At 38.2% G+C, this 19,263-nt stretch overlaps 1 protein-coding gene across 1 annotated transcript; it reads left to right on the forward strand.

Annotated features, from left to right (window-relative positions):
• Positions 1 to 3,050: 3,050 nt before the first annotated feature.
• KRT23 (keratin 23) lies at positions 3,051 to 13,881 on the forward strand. The gene is made up of 8 exons (XM_056362668.1): positions 3,051 to 3,498; positions 7,080 to 7,162; positions 8,620 to 8,776; positions 10,372 to 10,533; positions 10,624 to 10,749; positions 11,492 to 11,712; positions 12,641 to 12,672; positions 13,356 to 13,881. Exons 1-8 carry the CDS (start codon positions 3,082 to 3,084, stop codon positions 13,457 to 13,459), a joined length of 1,302 nt encoding a protein of 433 aa, XP_056218643.1. The 5' UTR covers positions 3,051 to 3,081; the 3' UTR covers positions 13,460 to 13,881.
• Positions 13,882 to 19,263: the final 5,382 nt, after the last annotated feature.

Here is a 19,263-nt window from a genome sequence, read left to right on the forward strand (position 1 = left end):
AGAAGCATAAAAAACATTTACATAAATCCTGTATTTTGCACACATAATCTATTTAGAAGATGGTTGTTAACTTCATTGCAGGGTATTTCAATCAACATAATAGTATCTATAAAAATTGTATAATTCTAGAATTACATGTTTTATTTTCCTTCCAATCTTCTTAGAGCCACTATTTTTATGTCTTCTCTTTTCTGACACTTAAAAAAAAGTATCTACATTGCTAGCATCAGCCCCACAGTTTGGCCATGAGCAACGCTGCAGGATCATTGGTATACCACTGTTAGGAAACACATATACTGCTGATTCCCACTGGAAAGATGCAAACTTCAGCCAAGAAACCTCACGATCTACCAGAAAGGAAAAACTAAACAATGCAAATTATATTTTTTCCTGATCCAGAAATCACGTGACTATCATATGTATCAGAGAGCAAGAGACAGAAATTCTACAGCCAAAGGCAACTATCCATTTGTATTTCAGGTGGAGGAGTTGAATCAACAAGTGACGGTTGCAGGGTATTTACCTGTACAATGTAGGTGTCAAAATGTTCTCCCTATCATGAAATGGCAGCCTATAAATTCAGTTCCGTTTGCTTTTCATCTTTCAATTCAGGAAAACAATTATGATTCCCAAATAAAGCAACTTGGGACTATGCATTCCTCGGCCCCTGCTAGGTGGGGCCTGCCGAGCAGCTCCCCAGCTTGCAGCAGGGGAAGAGAAGTCCCTATCTAATGGTGCCATCTGCTGACCATGTTCTACCTTTGTACCGAGACCTTTGCTTTCATTCTGTGCTCGGTAGACTAAATAGCTGACTAAAACCAAGTCCCACAATGCCAGCCTGACAAAGGAGAGCTGTAGTTTTGAAATAAGTTTTTTTGTCTTTTCCATAGATCCTCAACAGATGTTGATGAAAACTGTGTGGTGCCTTTTCCAGTTTGAGAAGGCTGAGCTTTAGAGGAAACACTTCCTATCTGCCAGATCACCTTCGTTTTGTATTACTTGCTAGAAAAAATAGAATTCTGTTTTTCATGATGGCATGATATCCCATGAAACTCTCAGGGAGTAAGACAGAGGCTATTCTGTCTCACAAACTATCAGTTTTGCTGCCAGGCACGTTATAAAGTTCGCTGAGCAATTTCACATGAAACAAAGGATTCCCTTCATTTTATGTAATGTTATGTACTTATGTATGCATGTATATTTTAATATCTTATAGAAAATTAGCTTGCTGAACTGCCAGGCTAAAAAATTCGGTCTGAAATTAATCTCTGGTGAGATGAACGGAACAGCAGGATACCACTGGTTCTATTGTAACTGGGGTTTTTTTTCAAGTTAGACCTTCACTTTTTGTCTGGTGCTTCAAGCTTTTCTCACTCTCAAGCAGCAGGGCAGACACTAAACTGTAGCTATTAATAGTAGATGTTATCAGAATATTTTGTGATAGGCATAGCTGGTACTTACTGGAAACCCACCTCTTCAATGATTAATTTCTCCAAACAATTCAAAATGTTAGTATTTCTATACAATGAAGTGCATGAGGAATAAGAAGGAATACGCACTCAATGGAAACATAACTGGTAAAAAGAAAATCAAGAGGTAGGGAGTAGAGTCAACACAGACCACAGGGAGGAGCTCAAAACCTGCCCTGACCAGGCAGTGAGACCCAGGAAGCATCCCAGGAAAGGATGACGTGCAGCAATTCTTTATTACTGAAAAATTTTAAACTAAGCAGAGAAAAAGAGATTCCCTCAGGTTCCTTCCAGGATAGTGTAATCCAGTTTTGTACAGTCTCTTTGACCCCACCATTCAGAACGAATAACAGTGCTAAGTAAGATCTTCTTGAATAGTTGAGCCTTCAAAGGCTATAAGGAAAAGCCGTTGCACCATTTCCAAGACAGCCCATGCCCACTCAGCTTTCCAGCTCTTCCCAAATCTTCTTCCCCTACCCCATCCCTCAGCTGCCATCCAGAACTACTCTGAAAGACAAGGCAAATCCAATAACCTCAGCTGTTGCCATAGGAATGTTTCACAATTTACCTCCTACTCATCAGCACGAGGAATAAGAGAATCTCTGCAGAAGCCAGACTTGCCTGTTCTATATTCGATGGATGGAGTTTGACAGAACATTACTGAAACTTTTGAGAAAGACTATGTTCACATGATTGCCAGGTCAATTTTTAGGGCTGGTAGCTTTAAATAATTACTTGAATTTTTCGAGTGTTGTTAGACTCATATTCTAAATATTTTCTCTAGTACACATGTAAATGCCTTAATAGTATTAATACTAGTAACTGCAATAACTGCGATAAATTGCTGCATTAGTATCTGTTTCAACAAGACTATTGAAATATGACTATACCTCAAATTGTGAAAAAAATCAGCAGAAAAGATTGTTAAGTACTTAATTCTCATGTATTTTGCCTGGAAATGCGCAGCTGAAGGCAGTAACTGGGCCTTACTTGGGACTGGAATTTTAGTCAAATGACAGAGGCTGGATAACTTCATTAAAGCCTCATGTCTCATACAGGCTGAAGCTGTTTGGTACGTTAATGACAGCCTGATAGGACATGCTGCGTTTCAGGACTCACAGACTGCTGTAATTCTAAAGCCTGAGAATTACAACAGAAAAAAAGTATCCTGAAAGACCCATCCCTGCTCCAGCTCCCACTTCTTCTATAAAGGACAATACTCTTCCCCTCATAAGCAGGAAAATATGATATTAACTGCAGGGTTAGAAAAATGTCTGAGGCAGAGCTGATCCTGTTCCACACCTACTGATTTTAGCCACACCTCACTATTACAATATGAAAAGAAAAGAGAAAAAAAAAAACCAAAACAACCAAAAGGAAAGCAATCTGGTATGTGGCTGTGCTTCCAAATAACAACAGTGTGTGCAGGCTCATAAATGCTTCAGAATTGACCAAGAGGAAGCACGTTTCATGATGACACAATCTTGTTGCTGTAGTCATTCATCGAAGGGAAACTCCCACAGGAAAAGGCATAAAGCTGCTTGGAGAAGGCTAAGGAGCTGCTCAGTGCTAGTCAGTCAAACATTGGGTTAGATTCACAACAGAGCTAAGTATGAGCACCAGCCAAGGCCCTTTTCAATTTTTTTCTGGGACCCTCGGGGGTAGTTCAGGGTGTGGTTTGGCCCAGCAAGGAACTTCTTACAGACCTTCAAGTGCAGATGGTTGTGCCAGCAGCACACATGCCTCTTTCTCCTCTGCCAGACCCCTCTGGCTGGCTACTGGAGGAGGGGCTCCTTGGGGAGGCTTCGGCGAGCACCATGGGGAAAGCATCTTCCTGGGTGGGAATGAGAAACAGACTATGCAAAACCTGAATGACCGTTTGGCTGCCTATCTGGACAAAGTCCGTTCCTTAGAAGCAGCTAACACTCAGCTGGAAAGCTGCATCCTAGAGTGGCACAGGACAAAGTCTCACGGAAAGAGGCATGACTTCAACCAATACGAGCAAAACGTCACTGACATGCAAAGACAGGTAAGTCAGAGCTATAAGTGACTATGTCATTCTATGCTCTTTTAAGGAATCTGGGTACTCATTTATGTTGATGGCTTTCCTTTAAAGAAAGTTGAATAAACACTTCTAAATGGTAGAAATACTAATGAAAGTGGTTACAGGACCTGGACATAAGCATTCTTCATGTTCAGAAGGAGCAGAATGGGGTACAAGAAAGATAGGCTGTTAGGAGACAAGGGGGATTCTGCAAAGACTGGTGTAATAAAGGGATTTATATGCTGCCAAGTGTTTGTTTCTGTGCATGAAACTGTGGTTTGAGTAACTATGTCTGGCAGAATCTGCTCTTTTTGACTGCACATGTATTCAAGCAAATTACAAAGCAGGCAAACTGAGAAGACTGCCTTCCTTCACACATGCTGTCCTTAGACATACTGTTGCACTTCATTTCTTTGATTCCTGTGGTAGCAGACAATGAAACTACAGGAGTTTTGGGTCCAATGAGCTTATGTAATCAGATGGAAAAATACTTCATTGTAATTAAGAAAATAGCAGTGACAAATTCCTTGTGGATGTTTTCACTATAATTAAAAGAAGAATTTCTGGTTCCTGCCAGTAGTTAATATTAACGTTCAACAGTAACTCTTTCAATCTCCTGAACTCACGTGTCTTTAAATTTAAGCATAATATTAATCTGTATTCATAATGAACATATTAGCACTGTAACCATCTGTGTGACTAATCAGTGTAATTGACTTTATATAGCCATATGGGGCAAAACCCAAAGGTATTCCAAATGCGATGCTGTAGTTTTCCCTCCACTTTTTATAATCTGGTTACCTGGCATTCTCCAGACCCTGTGCATTTTTTTTCAAAAGGGACTGGAAATAGTATTACCCTGCATTTTCGCTGACTGCGGCCAGGGACTTAATCAAACTCCCTGCTCGCTGTTAAATGTGTTGCCTCCAGGCAGAAGATGAGGCACTCCGACCACAGACAATGTGTAAGGAGAACCAGAATTGTCATCACCTATTTCTCTTTTAAGGATAACGAAAGGTCATCCATCTCCAGACCTACCACTTCAGCACTTTTTTTAACTGATCCAGAGATAAAAACTTGTTCATCAAGAATATAAATGTGCTTGCACTGATCTGGAATTAATAAATCAGAACTATTTTGGAAGACAATAAGATAAAAACATAATGCTGATTGGGGTGAAGCTCTCACTTTTGAAGAGGTTGTAACCAAAACACTTTTTTTTGACAGTCCTCACTTAAATAGCTATCCCTGGCTACAGGCACCTCTTAGGCTAATGGTGGTCTCAGCCAGTGCTGAATGCACACTCATAGTGGGGAGGAAAGGCTAGTAAAGGATTATTTACAGGTGACAATTTAGTGATTTAATGCAGAATTTTCACTTTCTCTATAAATTACTGCAATTAGCACCATGACTGTCAGTAAAACAAGTGAAAATATAGCATCTATTTATTAAATATAATTACATTAACTAACCATGAATTGAAAAGGTGAAAATAATTCAGCACCTAAAATGAAATTTAGATATAATTTAGGATCCTAGATCAAATAACACAGAAAGTCTATGATATCCTGGCTGTCTAAACTTGGAGGCTTATAATCATTTGGGTTCTACATTTTGGACCTGAATTCTGGATGAACATGCCAGATGGAGCAACGTTGCTTTGCTCCATCCTGAATCCTTTCTAACACAGCTACAAAGTAAAATAGCACCAGTTCTTCCAGTAAATGTCTCATTCAAACACCTTCTACCGCTAAATAAGCAAACTAGTTTACAGAGAATTCAAGGAGACAGGATCAATGCTGTTAGACAAAGGACACAAGACATGCTGAGGAAGAAGTTAATGCAGGAAGCCTTCTTGAAAAAAATCTAGTTTGAGAAGGAATTTCAGTGTGTTTCATATATAATAATGTGTGAGTTCTTAAGTCTGTAAATTTGCAGATTGGTATTACTGATATACCCATATTCATGATGGATGTAGTGAAGGACTCTGTAACATTGTAAACAGATAAATGTCCACATTTGAAATGCACTGCCAACTGGCACAGCAATCAACATCCTACAGCAGCTGGCAAAACACTGACAATTGTTCAGATTGCACAGAAGGAGTCGTAAAGCATTTACATAAATGTGTTGCTGTGTTGCACGATTATGAAATGGCACTAAGTTGAAGAACTCACACGTTGCTTTCTCATTGCCTTGTTACCTTCCATAGTAGAAGTTACTACTCTCTTAAGTATGTATTCAACAATTGTCTCTTCTCTGACAACAAATTCCAGGCAGCAACACATTCAGGGTACTGTTATACTTCTTCCGCTGGCCTTGATCATGTCCCAGGGCAGTATCCAAGGTGTGCTGCTAATTGCTCAAGGATGTACAGTCTCCTAACAGATTAGTTAAAACATTCCATAGGCACCTTCGTTTTTACCATGAGCAGTAAACTTTTGACACTTCAGGACAATTTTGCCATTTCCTTGTTTCTTTGTGATTCATTTAGGTGTGGGAAGTTTTACTTCAAGGTGCTGAGAGCTCTGTAACTAGCTAATGATTTCTGTACAGCCATAATGCACCTTGTTTTGCTCTGTAAGTGTTGAGTGAAGACAGCTGTTGGAACTGCAACCATGCTTCTCTTTCCTTTTTGTTAAAAAAGGACACAACGTCCCACAGTTATTAGCTCCTGCTAATTATGTATGAGTTCCTGCTAGAATTCTTTCAAAGATTTTGAATGGAATACTGAGCTTTTCATATTCAGACCTATAGTTCAAAGCTACTTCATGTTAACAGGGACTTACAACTCTTTTCAGTGCATGCTGAATACACTGAAGGAAAGATGCAGTGCACTTTCGGGGCAATTTTCAACATCCCAAAGCAAAATCAGAAACAAGAATTAATCACTCCATGCTGCTGGATGATTCAATACAGTTATAGGTTAATAACTGAATGGACAGTGACAGCTAGATGCTAGTGTTACTCTCAAAATGATAATCCATGCAGCTCCAGACTGAAGCACACGGTGGATTTGAGGGGCCCTGCTCACAAGTTGCTGCTACCATCATGGTTACATCTCTGCACCACAACACTGATTCAGCAAGGTGTTTATACACGTGCTTACTTTTTAGCATATGATTAATTTCAGGTTTTTGATTGTACTCAGACACAGCTTAATGGTTCTTACTGAAATTTGCCCTAGAGATGATCAAGGCTGCTTTTCAAGCAATGCTAAACAGAATTAAAATCAGTTTACAAAAAAAAGAAGGAAGACAGTGATTGTTATGCTGTAATACATCATGAAGTTTGTGTAATACTATTCATATCCTCTACCTGGCCATAAATAAGATGAGTCCTCCTGCTTCATATCCAGAAAAGTAAGATAAAGCGAAAAGTAAGATTATGGACAAAAATTGCAGAAGCATGTAAGTGAATCGGGAAACTAAGCTCTTTTTATTCATGTTCTCTCCTTAACATGGGAATTCTACAATTTAGATACTTCCTACAAGCAGCAGGGAGTCTAAAACATCACAGGTTATTCACCACCACCATATGGCAACACTGAGTCTCCTGTTTTCCAGATTGAGGAAGGCAAGATCACCAATGCCAGTATCCTTTTACAAATTGATAACGCTAACATGGCATCTGAAGACTTCAGGCTCAAGTAAGCTCTTCTATGGTTTCCTGATTAAGTTTGAAAGAGAGTTAAGCAAAATACTGCTTTTTCTTGATAATCCAATATGAAACTGATTTTACTGAGGTTTTCTGGTGATACTGGATAAATAAAACCAATGTAGAACAGAAAAAGGAAAAAAAAAAAGATAAAACCCAGAAAGGATAAAAAGGATGTAAAAACCACAAATGATTGCTGAACTATCTTGAGTCACCCTGTTTATGATACTTGGTTCAGGTCCTGAAGAGCAGGTTTTACAGCAGACACTTGATATGTGTGACAAAAGGCATTTAAAACTGCCATCTGGGAATACAAATTAACGCTTCTCTGCCCTATGCTTTCCCAGTCCAGCCCAAATCTATTTCCTGTACTTACCATCTTTTCTGTCCAGCTCCGCAGGAAATACCCATCTTTTGGTATCTTCTGCTTTGGAGCCTCATGAATTTTGCCACAGTGAATTTTTGTTCCAAGGTGACACAGGGACCAGTCCTCCCTCAGCTACCAGTACGGTTTGGTTTTTCAGTACACTGTTGAAAGACAGTTCTCAGATCAACTAGAAAGCCAAAATGTTCGGACAGAAAACTTCCAGGCAGATCTTTGCAAAGGAAATGAATTTACATTTCTGTAAGTTAGACTTCTCAGGAATTAGGAAGATCTGTCTTATTTTCAACAGATGATGATCAGCTATTAAAAAAATATCTCAGCTTTTGGTAAGATCGTAAAAAACTCAAAGACCTTGAACACTGTAGGCCTTATCTAGCCATGCCTTTCTTTCTTTATCATTCAATACTGTCATAAAGAGGAAACAGTAGAACTACTTTGAGAGACTGGAATCGTAGAATGAGTCTAATACATTGAATTTAGAAACATCAATAGAGCCCATAAAAAATTAAGTAAAGGGCAAGATTCTGAGGAGCAAAAGTGCTTCATGTGCCCCAGAGAAGATACAAAAGTGTCCTTCTGTCTTTGGCTCCCTACAAATGGCAAACTGCAAAAGGTTAGAGAGAGATGCTAATAACTGGTTTCCATGACATTTTTCCTATTTCACAAATGACTGAAAAGTTATCATTTTGGAGCATTGCTTGTTGATACTATTTTTACATATTTATTGGCAGTTTTTTGAGAATTATATTGTCAAAGCTTTCACAACCTGGTGAATATATTATTAAAATGCAAAAAAGTAAAATGAAAGCGAATAATGGTTTCATACCACATAGAAGTTTTAAGGAAGAAAGAAAAACAATAATTAAACCCATCTTATTTTTAAGACTGTTCAAGAATATTCAAAGAACAAATGCTAGAAACAGAATTTGTTTTCTTGGTTTTTTGTTCTCTCTAGTTCCCTACATAGAGGACTTAAGCAAGTCTACTTCTCTTTGATCTTATACAAGAGGCTAGAAGCAGTCTGTTCTTAACAAGCATGCTTTATCTTCTTCTTCCTGATAAAGGTATGAAGCAGAGAAGTCTCGCAGGCAGGGAGTGCAGCTCGATGTTGAAAACCTGCGTAAGGAGCTCGATGGCCTGACCATTATTACAACAGATCTGGAAATGGAAATTGAAGGTTTGAGAGAAGAGCACATCCTGAGGAGGAAAGACCATGAGGAGGTAGAAAGAGTTCCACTTGGTAAAATCCTATCACACAAATCTTCGCTACCATGTAATTAACTTTGAGTAAGATCCACAATCTATAAATGGGATTGATGATTCAGAATCTAATCATGTTTCTAAAGAAGCCAAAGAGTCAGATGAGGCACAAAGTTTGTGTACTACTTTACCAATTAAATTGGGATTTCAGAAAGGATAACAAACCGCTGTATTTTCACCCACTCTTTTGTAGCCACCTATCCATCCGTCATACATAGCTAATAATAACTTATGTATTTGACAGAAATATTCTCAGAAATACTTAGATATAAATAGACAGAGATTTCAAGAAAATAGGAAACGTTATTGGTTGCTGTTGAATTTTACCCATCACTCTCTTTTCCCTCAACTCTGGATATCTCATTTCACAGAACCACAGCAGCACAGAGTAGCTGAGGTTGGAAGGGACCTCTTGAGGTCACCTTGTCCACCCCCCTTGCTCAAGCAGGGTAACCTAGAGCACGATGACCTGAACTAAACAGACCTTGAATTCTTGAAGGTCCAACATTAGAAACAATAGTTGGTGAAGTCAAGTAAAATTACTTATTCTTGCAAAATCCTAAGCACGATAGTTAGATAATTGTCAAAAATCATGCTGCTCTGACTTCTTCCAGAGCTATACCACAGTGGTCTCTGCTATTCCCACATAAATATAATACCACTGCCTGACAGCACACTGTTTTCATTTCGCCCCATCTGATGATATTTTCTGTTATTACCTAATGCAGAACTAAACACCCTACTCTGTATCTATGGATTATTAAAATGGAAAATAGAAACACAAGGGTTACACAGCAGTAGATGAAGAGGTCTTTGGCTGAACCCTTATTGCCAAGGATACTACTGAACAGCTATAATAAAACAGTTCTTGGAAGCAGGGCAACCAACAGAGACATCAGTATGTCCAGTTGATCTGCATTTTGGAGGCCATGATGTCATACCCTGAAATGCTGCTTTGCCTAGGTGCTTTTGAAAATGGTACCTAGCACATAAGATTGTGCTACACCAAAAGGAATGTTACCATACCTGCTTGACTTGTCCTGTAATTATGTTGTTTACACGGTAATTATATGCTTTAATCCAATTATTCCTTTAACAATTACATAGAACTTTTACATTTCTCTCCTGTAAACTTAGTTATAGTTCCATAAATATTAACATACAGGGTAAGAAAGACGAAATTACTGTTAGATTTTCATCAGAGCTTTTGGGTTCTGAATAGATAAATAAATAAAAAATGTCAGTGCTTCTTCATTAAGTATATAACTCCCAGAACATTATACAAAAAGATCTTCTCACATGTTTTTTACGGAGTTCTCTAGCACAGTTCTGCCACAGAAGCAGATATGAATCATTGGTTTAAGTCACATCATAGTATTATCAATATATAAATTTGCAAATAGTGTTAACTGAATATAGATAACAATTAACCTACCATAATGAAAAAAATATTTTGGGTATTGTGAAAGGAGGGAACTGAAGAAGCCAAGACAGGAGTGAAAACTTTCCACTTTAATTAACAAGTTTGCTTGTTTCCTCTGCTAATATATGAATAGGATATGGAAGCAAATCGCTCATCACAAGACTTCAAAGTCAATGTAAAAGTAAATGCAGCACCTCCTGAAGACTTAGCCAAGATTCTAGCAGAAATAAGAGAAGATTATGAAGCCATAATTGAAAAGAATCGTCAAAGCCTGGACACTTGGTACAAAGAACAGGTAACAGGTATTTTCTGCTCATTTCAAAGATCTCTGTTCTATACACGACTAACCAGAATCAGAAGGTTTTCTCTTGCTTTTGCTTTATAGAGCACAGCTATGTCTCTGGCAGCAGCCCCTAATCCAGAACAGATACAGCACAATGAGAATGAGATCAAGGATCTAACCCGTACTTTACAGTCCCTGGACATCGAGCTGCAGGCACAGATGAGTAAGGTATCTATTGTAGACATCTCTGGCTGGGCACTGTTACTTCACATATTCTCAGAAACTGTCATGGACCAATTCTTCATTTAAATCCATAGCCTAGCATAACTATTGTAGTTATTAAAGTACCAGTGAAACTGGAATTCGGACTATGCTAACTTTGCCAGAATATGCAAAATAGATTCAGCAACCACCACCAAGAAGTGAAAAATCTCTGTCTGTCCTTGGAACAAAATATGGGGTGTGAAGAAGAGATGGGATAGCTGCCTCCATGATCTAGAAAGAAAAAATGTCCAAGTAGATGGATAGTAATACAAAATTCATATTTACAACCCCTGTTATAATGCATGAAATATATGAACTGAAAAATGTTGGCGGGGAATCTTCAAAAATATTACTCAGCTCTTGCACAGGTTAAAGCTCATATGCCCATGACTTGGAGACTTTGGAGCAATTCTGGACAGTAAATGCAGAACTGACAATAGAGTTAACTGTTACAGGAGCACAGCTTTTGAGCAGAAAGAATATGGCAGGGATAAATTACTCAGGTTTTGCCTCTCATTATGCACACATGACACAGCTTCATGATTCTGCTGTCTTTACATGAACAGTCATGCAAATGCGTAAGTGTTTAAATTACCACAGTCTTAATTTTGCAATCTTCTACCTAGAGACCAAATTTTCTGGCATTTCTGCATTATATTTACCACATAAATAATAAACATAATATTGGTATTATCTGCTGTCTTAGAAACGCATGCTGGAAGACACTTTGGCTGACACTCGGAATTACTATGCTGTTGCACTTCAAAACATGCAGCAGATAATCTCCAAATGTGAGGAAGAGCTAACCCAGGTTCGTTGTGACATTAAGCAGCAAAATAACCAATACAAGGTTCTTCTTGGGATCAAAACCCGCCTGGAGAAGGAAATTTCCACTTACCGCCTGCTGCTGGAAGGGAATGTTGACGGGTAAGGCAAAGCCGCCCTGACTGGAATAGATGACAAGAGAGTTCTCATATTCGTGTTATTTATTTGTTTGTTCGTTTATGCTTAATCAAAGCTTGTGAGTTCCATACTACATCAAGGGTTGGTATTTTAATGTGATGGATCATAATAAAAAGCTGAAGCCACTTAGGATACAGAGAAATGTGTATCCATGTAATTTGGATTACCTAAATTAACATAACTTCTTATTAAAAAAAAATAATAATCTGTATACCCACAGTATACCTGTCTCAGCATGGGAAAAAATGCCAATTTCAGTTAACTTCACAGTTATTTCCTATCTGCAAAACAAGTTCTAGATCAAAAAGAAGCCTGGAGACAAGTTTAGATCTTTTTCTGTCAGCCATCTGCAGTTACAAATACCAGCACACAAAATCTGTACTGTGTGCCCCTCTGCTGATGGGTTGTTTGGTTTCCCTTGTCTGAAATGTCTGTGTTCAGACACCTTTGGGCCTCTATTCTTTATTCTCTCACCTCAGATACAGAGTAAGTCTTACTTAAACAAAATGAGAAAAAGGAAGTTTAGCAGCCTTTATAACTGAAAATCTCGGGGAGGCAGGACAGTATGGCACCAAGTACGGAGTTATCTGTCAGAAGTCAAAACAAGATTGACTTAGGCAACTCAGAATATATGAGAAACAATGCAGCTGTCCACAGTAGAGCAATAATGAATGTACACAGGAACAGTTTCAGCTGAGAGTGTCTGTACCTAAGACTACCGAAGAGGAAAAGTTTTCATGGTATAAAAACAGAATTCTTTTTTCTTTTTTCTTTTTTTTTAATCTCTTTTTATAGTGGTATCAGGTCTCCTTAGAATCAGTGAGAAGAAGAGGATGAATAACTTCTTGAAATTAGCATAATAATTATTTTTTCTGTTTTATTATCTTCACAGGGTAGCAAGAAAATCTGAATCAAAAGCTAAAGGTAAAAGTCCCATATTTTGTTCTCTATAGTGACTCTTAACCGTTGTCATTTCCCATCAATTTTTACTCAGAATAATTTTAAGCTTACTTGAATGAGCTATGAAAGGTTTGCACGGCAATTAATTCTCATGGAGGCCATATTTGAGAATAATTTCAGTGATTCATTGGTCTTGTGAAGAGCTGGACTTCAGAGCACATTCTGCTATGCCTGCCCCCTGGCAGACTGCTTCAGACTGACCTCTGTTAGTCAACTACGTTGTCCAAAGCTCAGACTCGAGACTAAAGCTTTCATGGTATATGAGGAGGCATCGAGACTCCATTTGGTGACTAAAACAGTGTTAGGGCTTGTGAGCAAACAGAAAATCTGCATGTCTGGAAACTCATATTCTGGCATGAGCATGACCTACAGACATTTAGGATAATCTGCTCTGAAGTTAGATTTGCATTGGCTGGGATGTAGCTGTATTATTCATTTGCCCTGACCTGGACAAGACTCAGGGTGACTTTCTGGCAGTACATTTCAAAAAGAGCAATAGTAACTATTGACTTAAAGGGAAACATGTAAAGATAAATCAGCTGAGGAGGTAGCTGGTAAATTACTGTAAATTAAGCTTTCCCTGCATCATCTTGTCTCAGCATTGCTTCTTGTCTAACTTGTCTAATTAAGCTTTCTTTTTCTTTAAGAACACACGGGGCAGACCCATCGGAAGATCAAAGCAATTGTCCATGACAGTGTGAATGGGCAGGTGGTATCCTCCACCATCAACGAGATCCACCAGCAAGCCTGAAGTAAAGAGTTCTGCTAACTACTGGCTTTCCTAGCAGGCTAAGCTCTGACAACCCTTCTGTGCAACTACGTGCTGTATGTTCGTCTCCCTGTGTGTAAAAGAGGGATACTATAGCAAACGTTCTCCTAAAATGATTTGCAGCTTAATAATGAAAAGTGCCATACAGAGCTAGGTATAGCTGATATTACTAGTTTAAAGAGCTTTTAGTCATCAGAACACTGAAGAAAAGCTATTCCATGAAAGTGACTGGCTGAGCTGGTAATACATGTATTATGCACATCTCACTGGGGCATGAATCTCCATCTGTGATTCATTTATTGCTCTACAAATTAACTATAATTTAAAGTGAATAATCTCTCAGCTTTTCTCCTGATTTTATGTCTCTCATCATATACCAATAAATTCTTTTCCATTACTTTTTCTGGTGGTTGTAATTTCTGATTTTGTTTTTTCTTACATATGCACCAGCCCAAAGTGGCAGTGTTACTGACATGGGTACAGACTGCAAAAGCCTTATTGTTTTAGGAGGTGTAAAACCGGAAGGACACAAAAAAGGAAAAAAGAGGTGACACAAGCTACAAGTGACATTTACATAAGCAAAACTACTAGATTTCCCTACATGCAACTTTTCAGTGTCACTGTTTAAAACCGCATTATCAGTAGGAATGTTGTGAAGTACACTTTACTAAAATAGTCACCCTAGAAACATCTCTTTATTCTTCAGCTTTAGAGATATTTTAACTGTCTTTACACACTTTCCTTCAAGGATTCTAAGTACTTTCCCAGATCCTCTCATTCTTTCTCAGTGACCCATTTAATTCAAAAAAACGTTTCAGTTATTTGCTTTCATATAATGTTTATTGGTTTTGCTGACATGTTCTGTAGTCAGGATAGACTGGTGTGTGCAATGCATACTAACATAAGAGGCCCAAGTTCTTTAGGCAAATCCAAGCTCCCCATCTCACTCCAGCCCAATCACCCACTCAGCAGGAGACCCTAACAGCAATAGCAAAATTTCCATTGATACACAAAGCTAAAAGCTGAGCAAGAAAACCTGAAATATTATTAGGACTGTTTAGGCGAGGAAGGCTGTAAAGCAGAATGAAGAGAGACAAAATGGAGCATAATGAGTGCCTGTATGGATTTGCATTCCAAAGTCAATGTCTGCATATAAAACAGTGTGTTCAGGGCAGTCTCATATTCATGAGTGGATTGTCATTGTGCTCTTTCATACCTACTCATAAGGGACTTTCATAAAGGATTCCTGTTACCTGCTTTGCTTTGAAACAAGGCTCACCAAAGAAAGTAAAAATTTCAAAGAAAATGCAGATTTAAAATAAATAAAGTCCATCTCTATGATGCAGTGTTTTTTTACTGGCATGTTAGGACCAGTTCAAGATTCCCCTTCCCCCGCCCCCCCCCTCCACCCTTGTTGCACAAAGAGATCCCAAAAGCATTGAATGGATTACCTAATGGTTTCTTTAAATTGGGTAAAACTTGCAATACAGGATTAGTAACTCTTGGCTAATAAACAATGTCCTTCCTTATGGCTTACCAGACCCAACAAGCCAGACTCAGTGTTTGTAGCATCTGGACAAAATGTGCCTAGGTTTTCTTGAACAATTTTCTGTGTTATTTAGATACTCATTTATCAGATGTACAGAGCATAAGTGCATTGCTGTGATATAAATAATTATAAAACCCCCTAAGTAGCCCCTTATTTCTAAAACAAAGGGAAGTATCTATGCTTTGCGCTAGGTTTTGATTGTGCTAAACTACAAGGAAAGGAGGAAAAATGAATAATTTAAGTGCTTTCTAGAACACACCTGTCCTCGTTTCACATTCTTGAGCAATGCATTGGTTTTACTCGTGTCCTAGTGTCCTCTCACGCAGCAGTGAGAGATGCACACCCCGCATTCCTGTGTTACGCTCAGCTGTGGTCCCAATGGTACTGGCTAAGCCGCAGCAGTTACTGTTGCACTCCACGGCTCTGATGATTCCAACCTTCTCCTACAACTGTGTCATTGCATTCTGTAATGGTCAGACCAGTACAGCTCACAGCACTGACCTCAGAGGTCACTCAGTTTACTCACATCATCACACATCCATGGCTCTAACACATCCATTCAAGTTGCTATCTTTTGTCCTCACACGTATAAATATTAACTACAGTACATGACATTTTCTAAGTGAAAGCAAGTATTCTATGGCAAAAAACTGCTTATTTCTGGAAAATTTTTCATGGCTTTAGAATGCAACAAATAATTGCAGATTTCCTTTCTGTTGAACAGCTTAATGATACTGCGCCACAGGCCATATGTTGCCCTATATCTAGTGGCTATTCATTATTTCTGAATTTGTGTTCTGGTAAAAAGCTATGCATTTCTAAATGTATTTAGGGTAGGTCTGCACCCTAGAAAATAAATAATGATACTAATATTTACTACTTGCATGCACTGTAAACATTATATTCTAACAACATGCTGAGAGATGAAGTTAGGGAGATAATGAATGGGGGTAGTATTATCATTCCCATTTTATTGCTTGAGAAATTGGAAAAAAGAGATGACACAACTTGCTCAAGGCTGCAAAGGAAGTCACTGATAGTGACTAAATTAGAATTCATCACTTCACAGCTTCTACTTACCCCAGCTATTAGATAATACAACTTCTGCGAAGAGCTGTTCTCTAGTTACAGCAATCCTTTCTGTATCTGATCACACTGAAGAGATAATTCAATTGATTCATTTCAAGTGTGTACTGCCGGTCAAGACCCCGCACATACTTTGATGGTGTTCTTCAATTTACATATGCCTATAGCCCTACTAAAATTAGTCCTGTACAGAACACTATGGCTGGGTGTCTTTGGCGATTTTGTAGTATTTGGTAAACTTTGAAAAAAATGATGACACGTGCCTTTTTTGCTCAGAGCAGGAAAGGAAAACTTCAGGAGTGTGAAACTATTGCTTGAAAAATTATTTCATTCATTCATTGTATTAAAACTGATTGAACTCTGCTAGCTGGTATCTATTCTACTTCGGTATTAAATACACACAGAAGTGCTGTTTCATCATCAAGGAAGGCCCAAAGAAACTGCAATGCTAAAAATATGAAGTATCATAAAAAATAACACACTCAAAGTGACTACATTCTATTTCCCATAAATGGAATAGGACAGTAAAAAAATATCAGTAGGACAGAATACCATTTCTAAGTCTAAGTGAATGATGTAACAATACTTTTGCAAACTAACAAGACACAGGAACTCAGTCTATAAAAGGAGGCTGAAACCATCAGCATTCACAAATCACTTCTTGTAGTTTCACCTGCCATTTAAGGAAGTCCCGCACTAAATAATCCTCCAGCGTGATTTGTAACAGACTTGAGCACACTCCAGAATGTCTATGAGTCATAGCTCATTTCACTTGTAGAAATGTTAAAACTTATTAAGGTATATTACAATACGCAGCTTTGGTAAGTGAATTGTTGATCCTCTGGAAGAAGTTTGCAATGAGGTAATGCAGTAATGGTTTGAGCTATTAATCACACATTCTTTCTGGTGCTGCGGCCACACATTGGCAGGTTTCTTGCTTATTTATGAACAAGACATTTCTGTAGAATGCAAAATGTTTGCTTTCTCCCTGCCTTGTTAATACAGGTGCAAAATTAATGAAGCCATTTCAGAAAGAGAAAAGAAAATTTAGCATTTATAACACTGCTAAAAACAGTTTGCATGCTATTATTGAAGTAGAGAGAATAGGTAGTAATGAAGCCATTTCAGAAAGAGAAGAAAAGAAAATCTAGCATTTATATCACTGCTAAAAACAGTTTGCAGGCTATTATTGAAGTAGAGAGAATAGGTAGAAGAGCCGGTAAAACATTTCACAATGTCCACACCCTGACCTATAAAGGTTTCTAAAGTTTTGCTGGGAGATGCCTGTTCCTGTGCATGAATCATTTAGAAAAAGGGAAGGATCTATAAACAGGAAAGCCAGCAAAGAATAATGCTTGAGAGGCTTGCGCCCCCCGTCCTCCCCACGTCCTGAATTATACAGCAAAAGCATCTTAATTATTGACTCTGCTTGCACGTTTGGCTTTGTGAAATCACAAGTAATTTTTTACTATGTATTGCTTTCTCATAATTCCTTCCTCAGTAAAATTTTTCATTTTTTTAGGTTGGATTTTTATTATATTTTTAATTGTATTACTATACCAAAATGATCTACTTAAGTCACACATCTAGAGGTTGGCATGAAAGAATTGTTTGCCAAAATATCACATTAAACAGAAACGTGAACATATTACAGTTTGGACTGCCCTTATGAAAGAAGTGCATAGCACCAGATATGACCTAATGGTGAAACAGGTGCATGGTGCATGGCTGCTTCTTCTGGACATACTCATTTGCCTTTTGAAAGTCTGAATATGCATCAGAAGCTTAAAGGCATAAAATCATAACATCAGCTGTGGCAGAGCCACTTTCAATAATTATCTAGACTTCAGGGGTAAATTCTTTTGCTTTCTAACATCCTAAGGACCAGCCAAAAGGAGTTAATTTGATAGGCTGCTGTTAGGCTCTATAGAAAGCAACAAAAATGAGGAATATAATTTGAGAAAGTATTTCAATTTAGAGCAATAATTATTTGGAGCAGGCAGGGAAAAGAAGGAGAAACAAACAAGCTGAAGTAGTTGACAAACTATATAGTACTTCTTTAGAACAGAAGTTTATAGTCTGCTATTTTTAGCAAGAAAGTACCAGCTTTGGCTTAGATCTACACCCTTGAATCATGCACAGAAGAAATTAAAGCATAAAACACATAAAAAAATACACTGGAAGCAACTCTTGCCTGAGCAGTTTCAAAGAAGGAAATAGATAATGTTGCTGCAAGTAGACAGAAACTGCAATTTTAAAGTTACCAGTGCAGGAAAAAAAACACTTTTTCATTCCTTATCAGCGAGACAAATCAATTTTTGGAAGCCATTTCAGTGCCCAGGCTCTCTTTCTTAGTTAATCTCACCACAGAACAGTCTCAAGCCAGTTACCAAGACATTTTGTGAATGAACGTGTTCCACTGGAAATAACATTGCTACTATGCCTGCTCTCACCCCTACACCCCACCTCAAAAAAACCCACCACATAAAAAACCCAAAGAAACCTTTTCTTTAATGTCTAGAGTTTATTGCTGTCTAAAAATTAAGGTACTCAAGCATCATAAAGAAAAGGGCATAATTTGAAGGGATAATGAACATTCCTGTCCTCAAAAATTCAGCTTTAAAGATTTAAAAAGATGGTTAATACTTGTTGCCATTGCTTACAAACTCATTGCCACACACGCTAAACTCTTGTAATTACAGCTTGTGGATGTGAAGATAAATATTACTTTAAACAGTTGACCACAAGGGTTATGCAAAAAAATTTTCTTCTGGATACAGGACCAGAAAAGTGGGTAATATGTGAAATTTTGTTATGTAATATGTAACTTTCATTAACCATGTTCAGGTTCCAGAATGGATTCTCCCGTTGTAGTAAATAATAGGTAGATTTGGGCACGTAACTCTTTTAAGAAAGCATGTGGTGGCCTCTAGTGACAAACAGGTATCTGCACATCACGCCTGGGCCCCAGCTGGCATGCAAATGGCAGGGCCATGACTAAGCAGTCCTGCGGAACCGCTCCTGACACCCGGGCCTCCTCTGAGACTTAAGGCTACCGCACAATTTTCAACTAGAAATTTCTGTTGGAATATTTGCATAATGAACATTCCTAAAAGCGCACAACTTTCTCAAGGGGAGTACTGAGAGATAT

The sequence above is a fragment of the Falco biarmicus genome, chromosome 17, assembly GCF_023638135.1.
Source record: "Falco biarmicus isolate bFalBia1 chromosome 17, bFalBia1.pri, whole genome shotgun sequence".
Classification (NCBI taxonomy): Eukaryota; Metazoa; Chordata; class Aves; order Falconiformes; family Falconidae; genus Falco; species Falco biarmicus.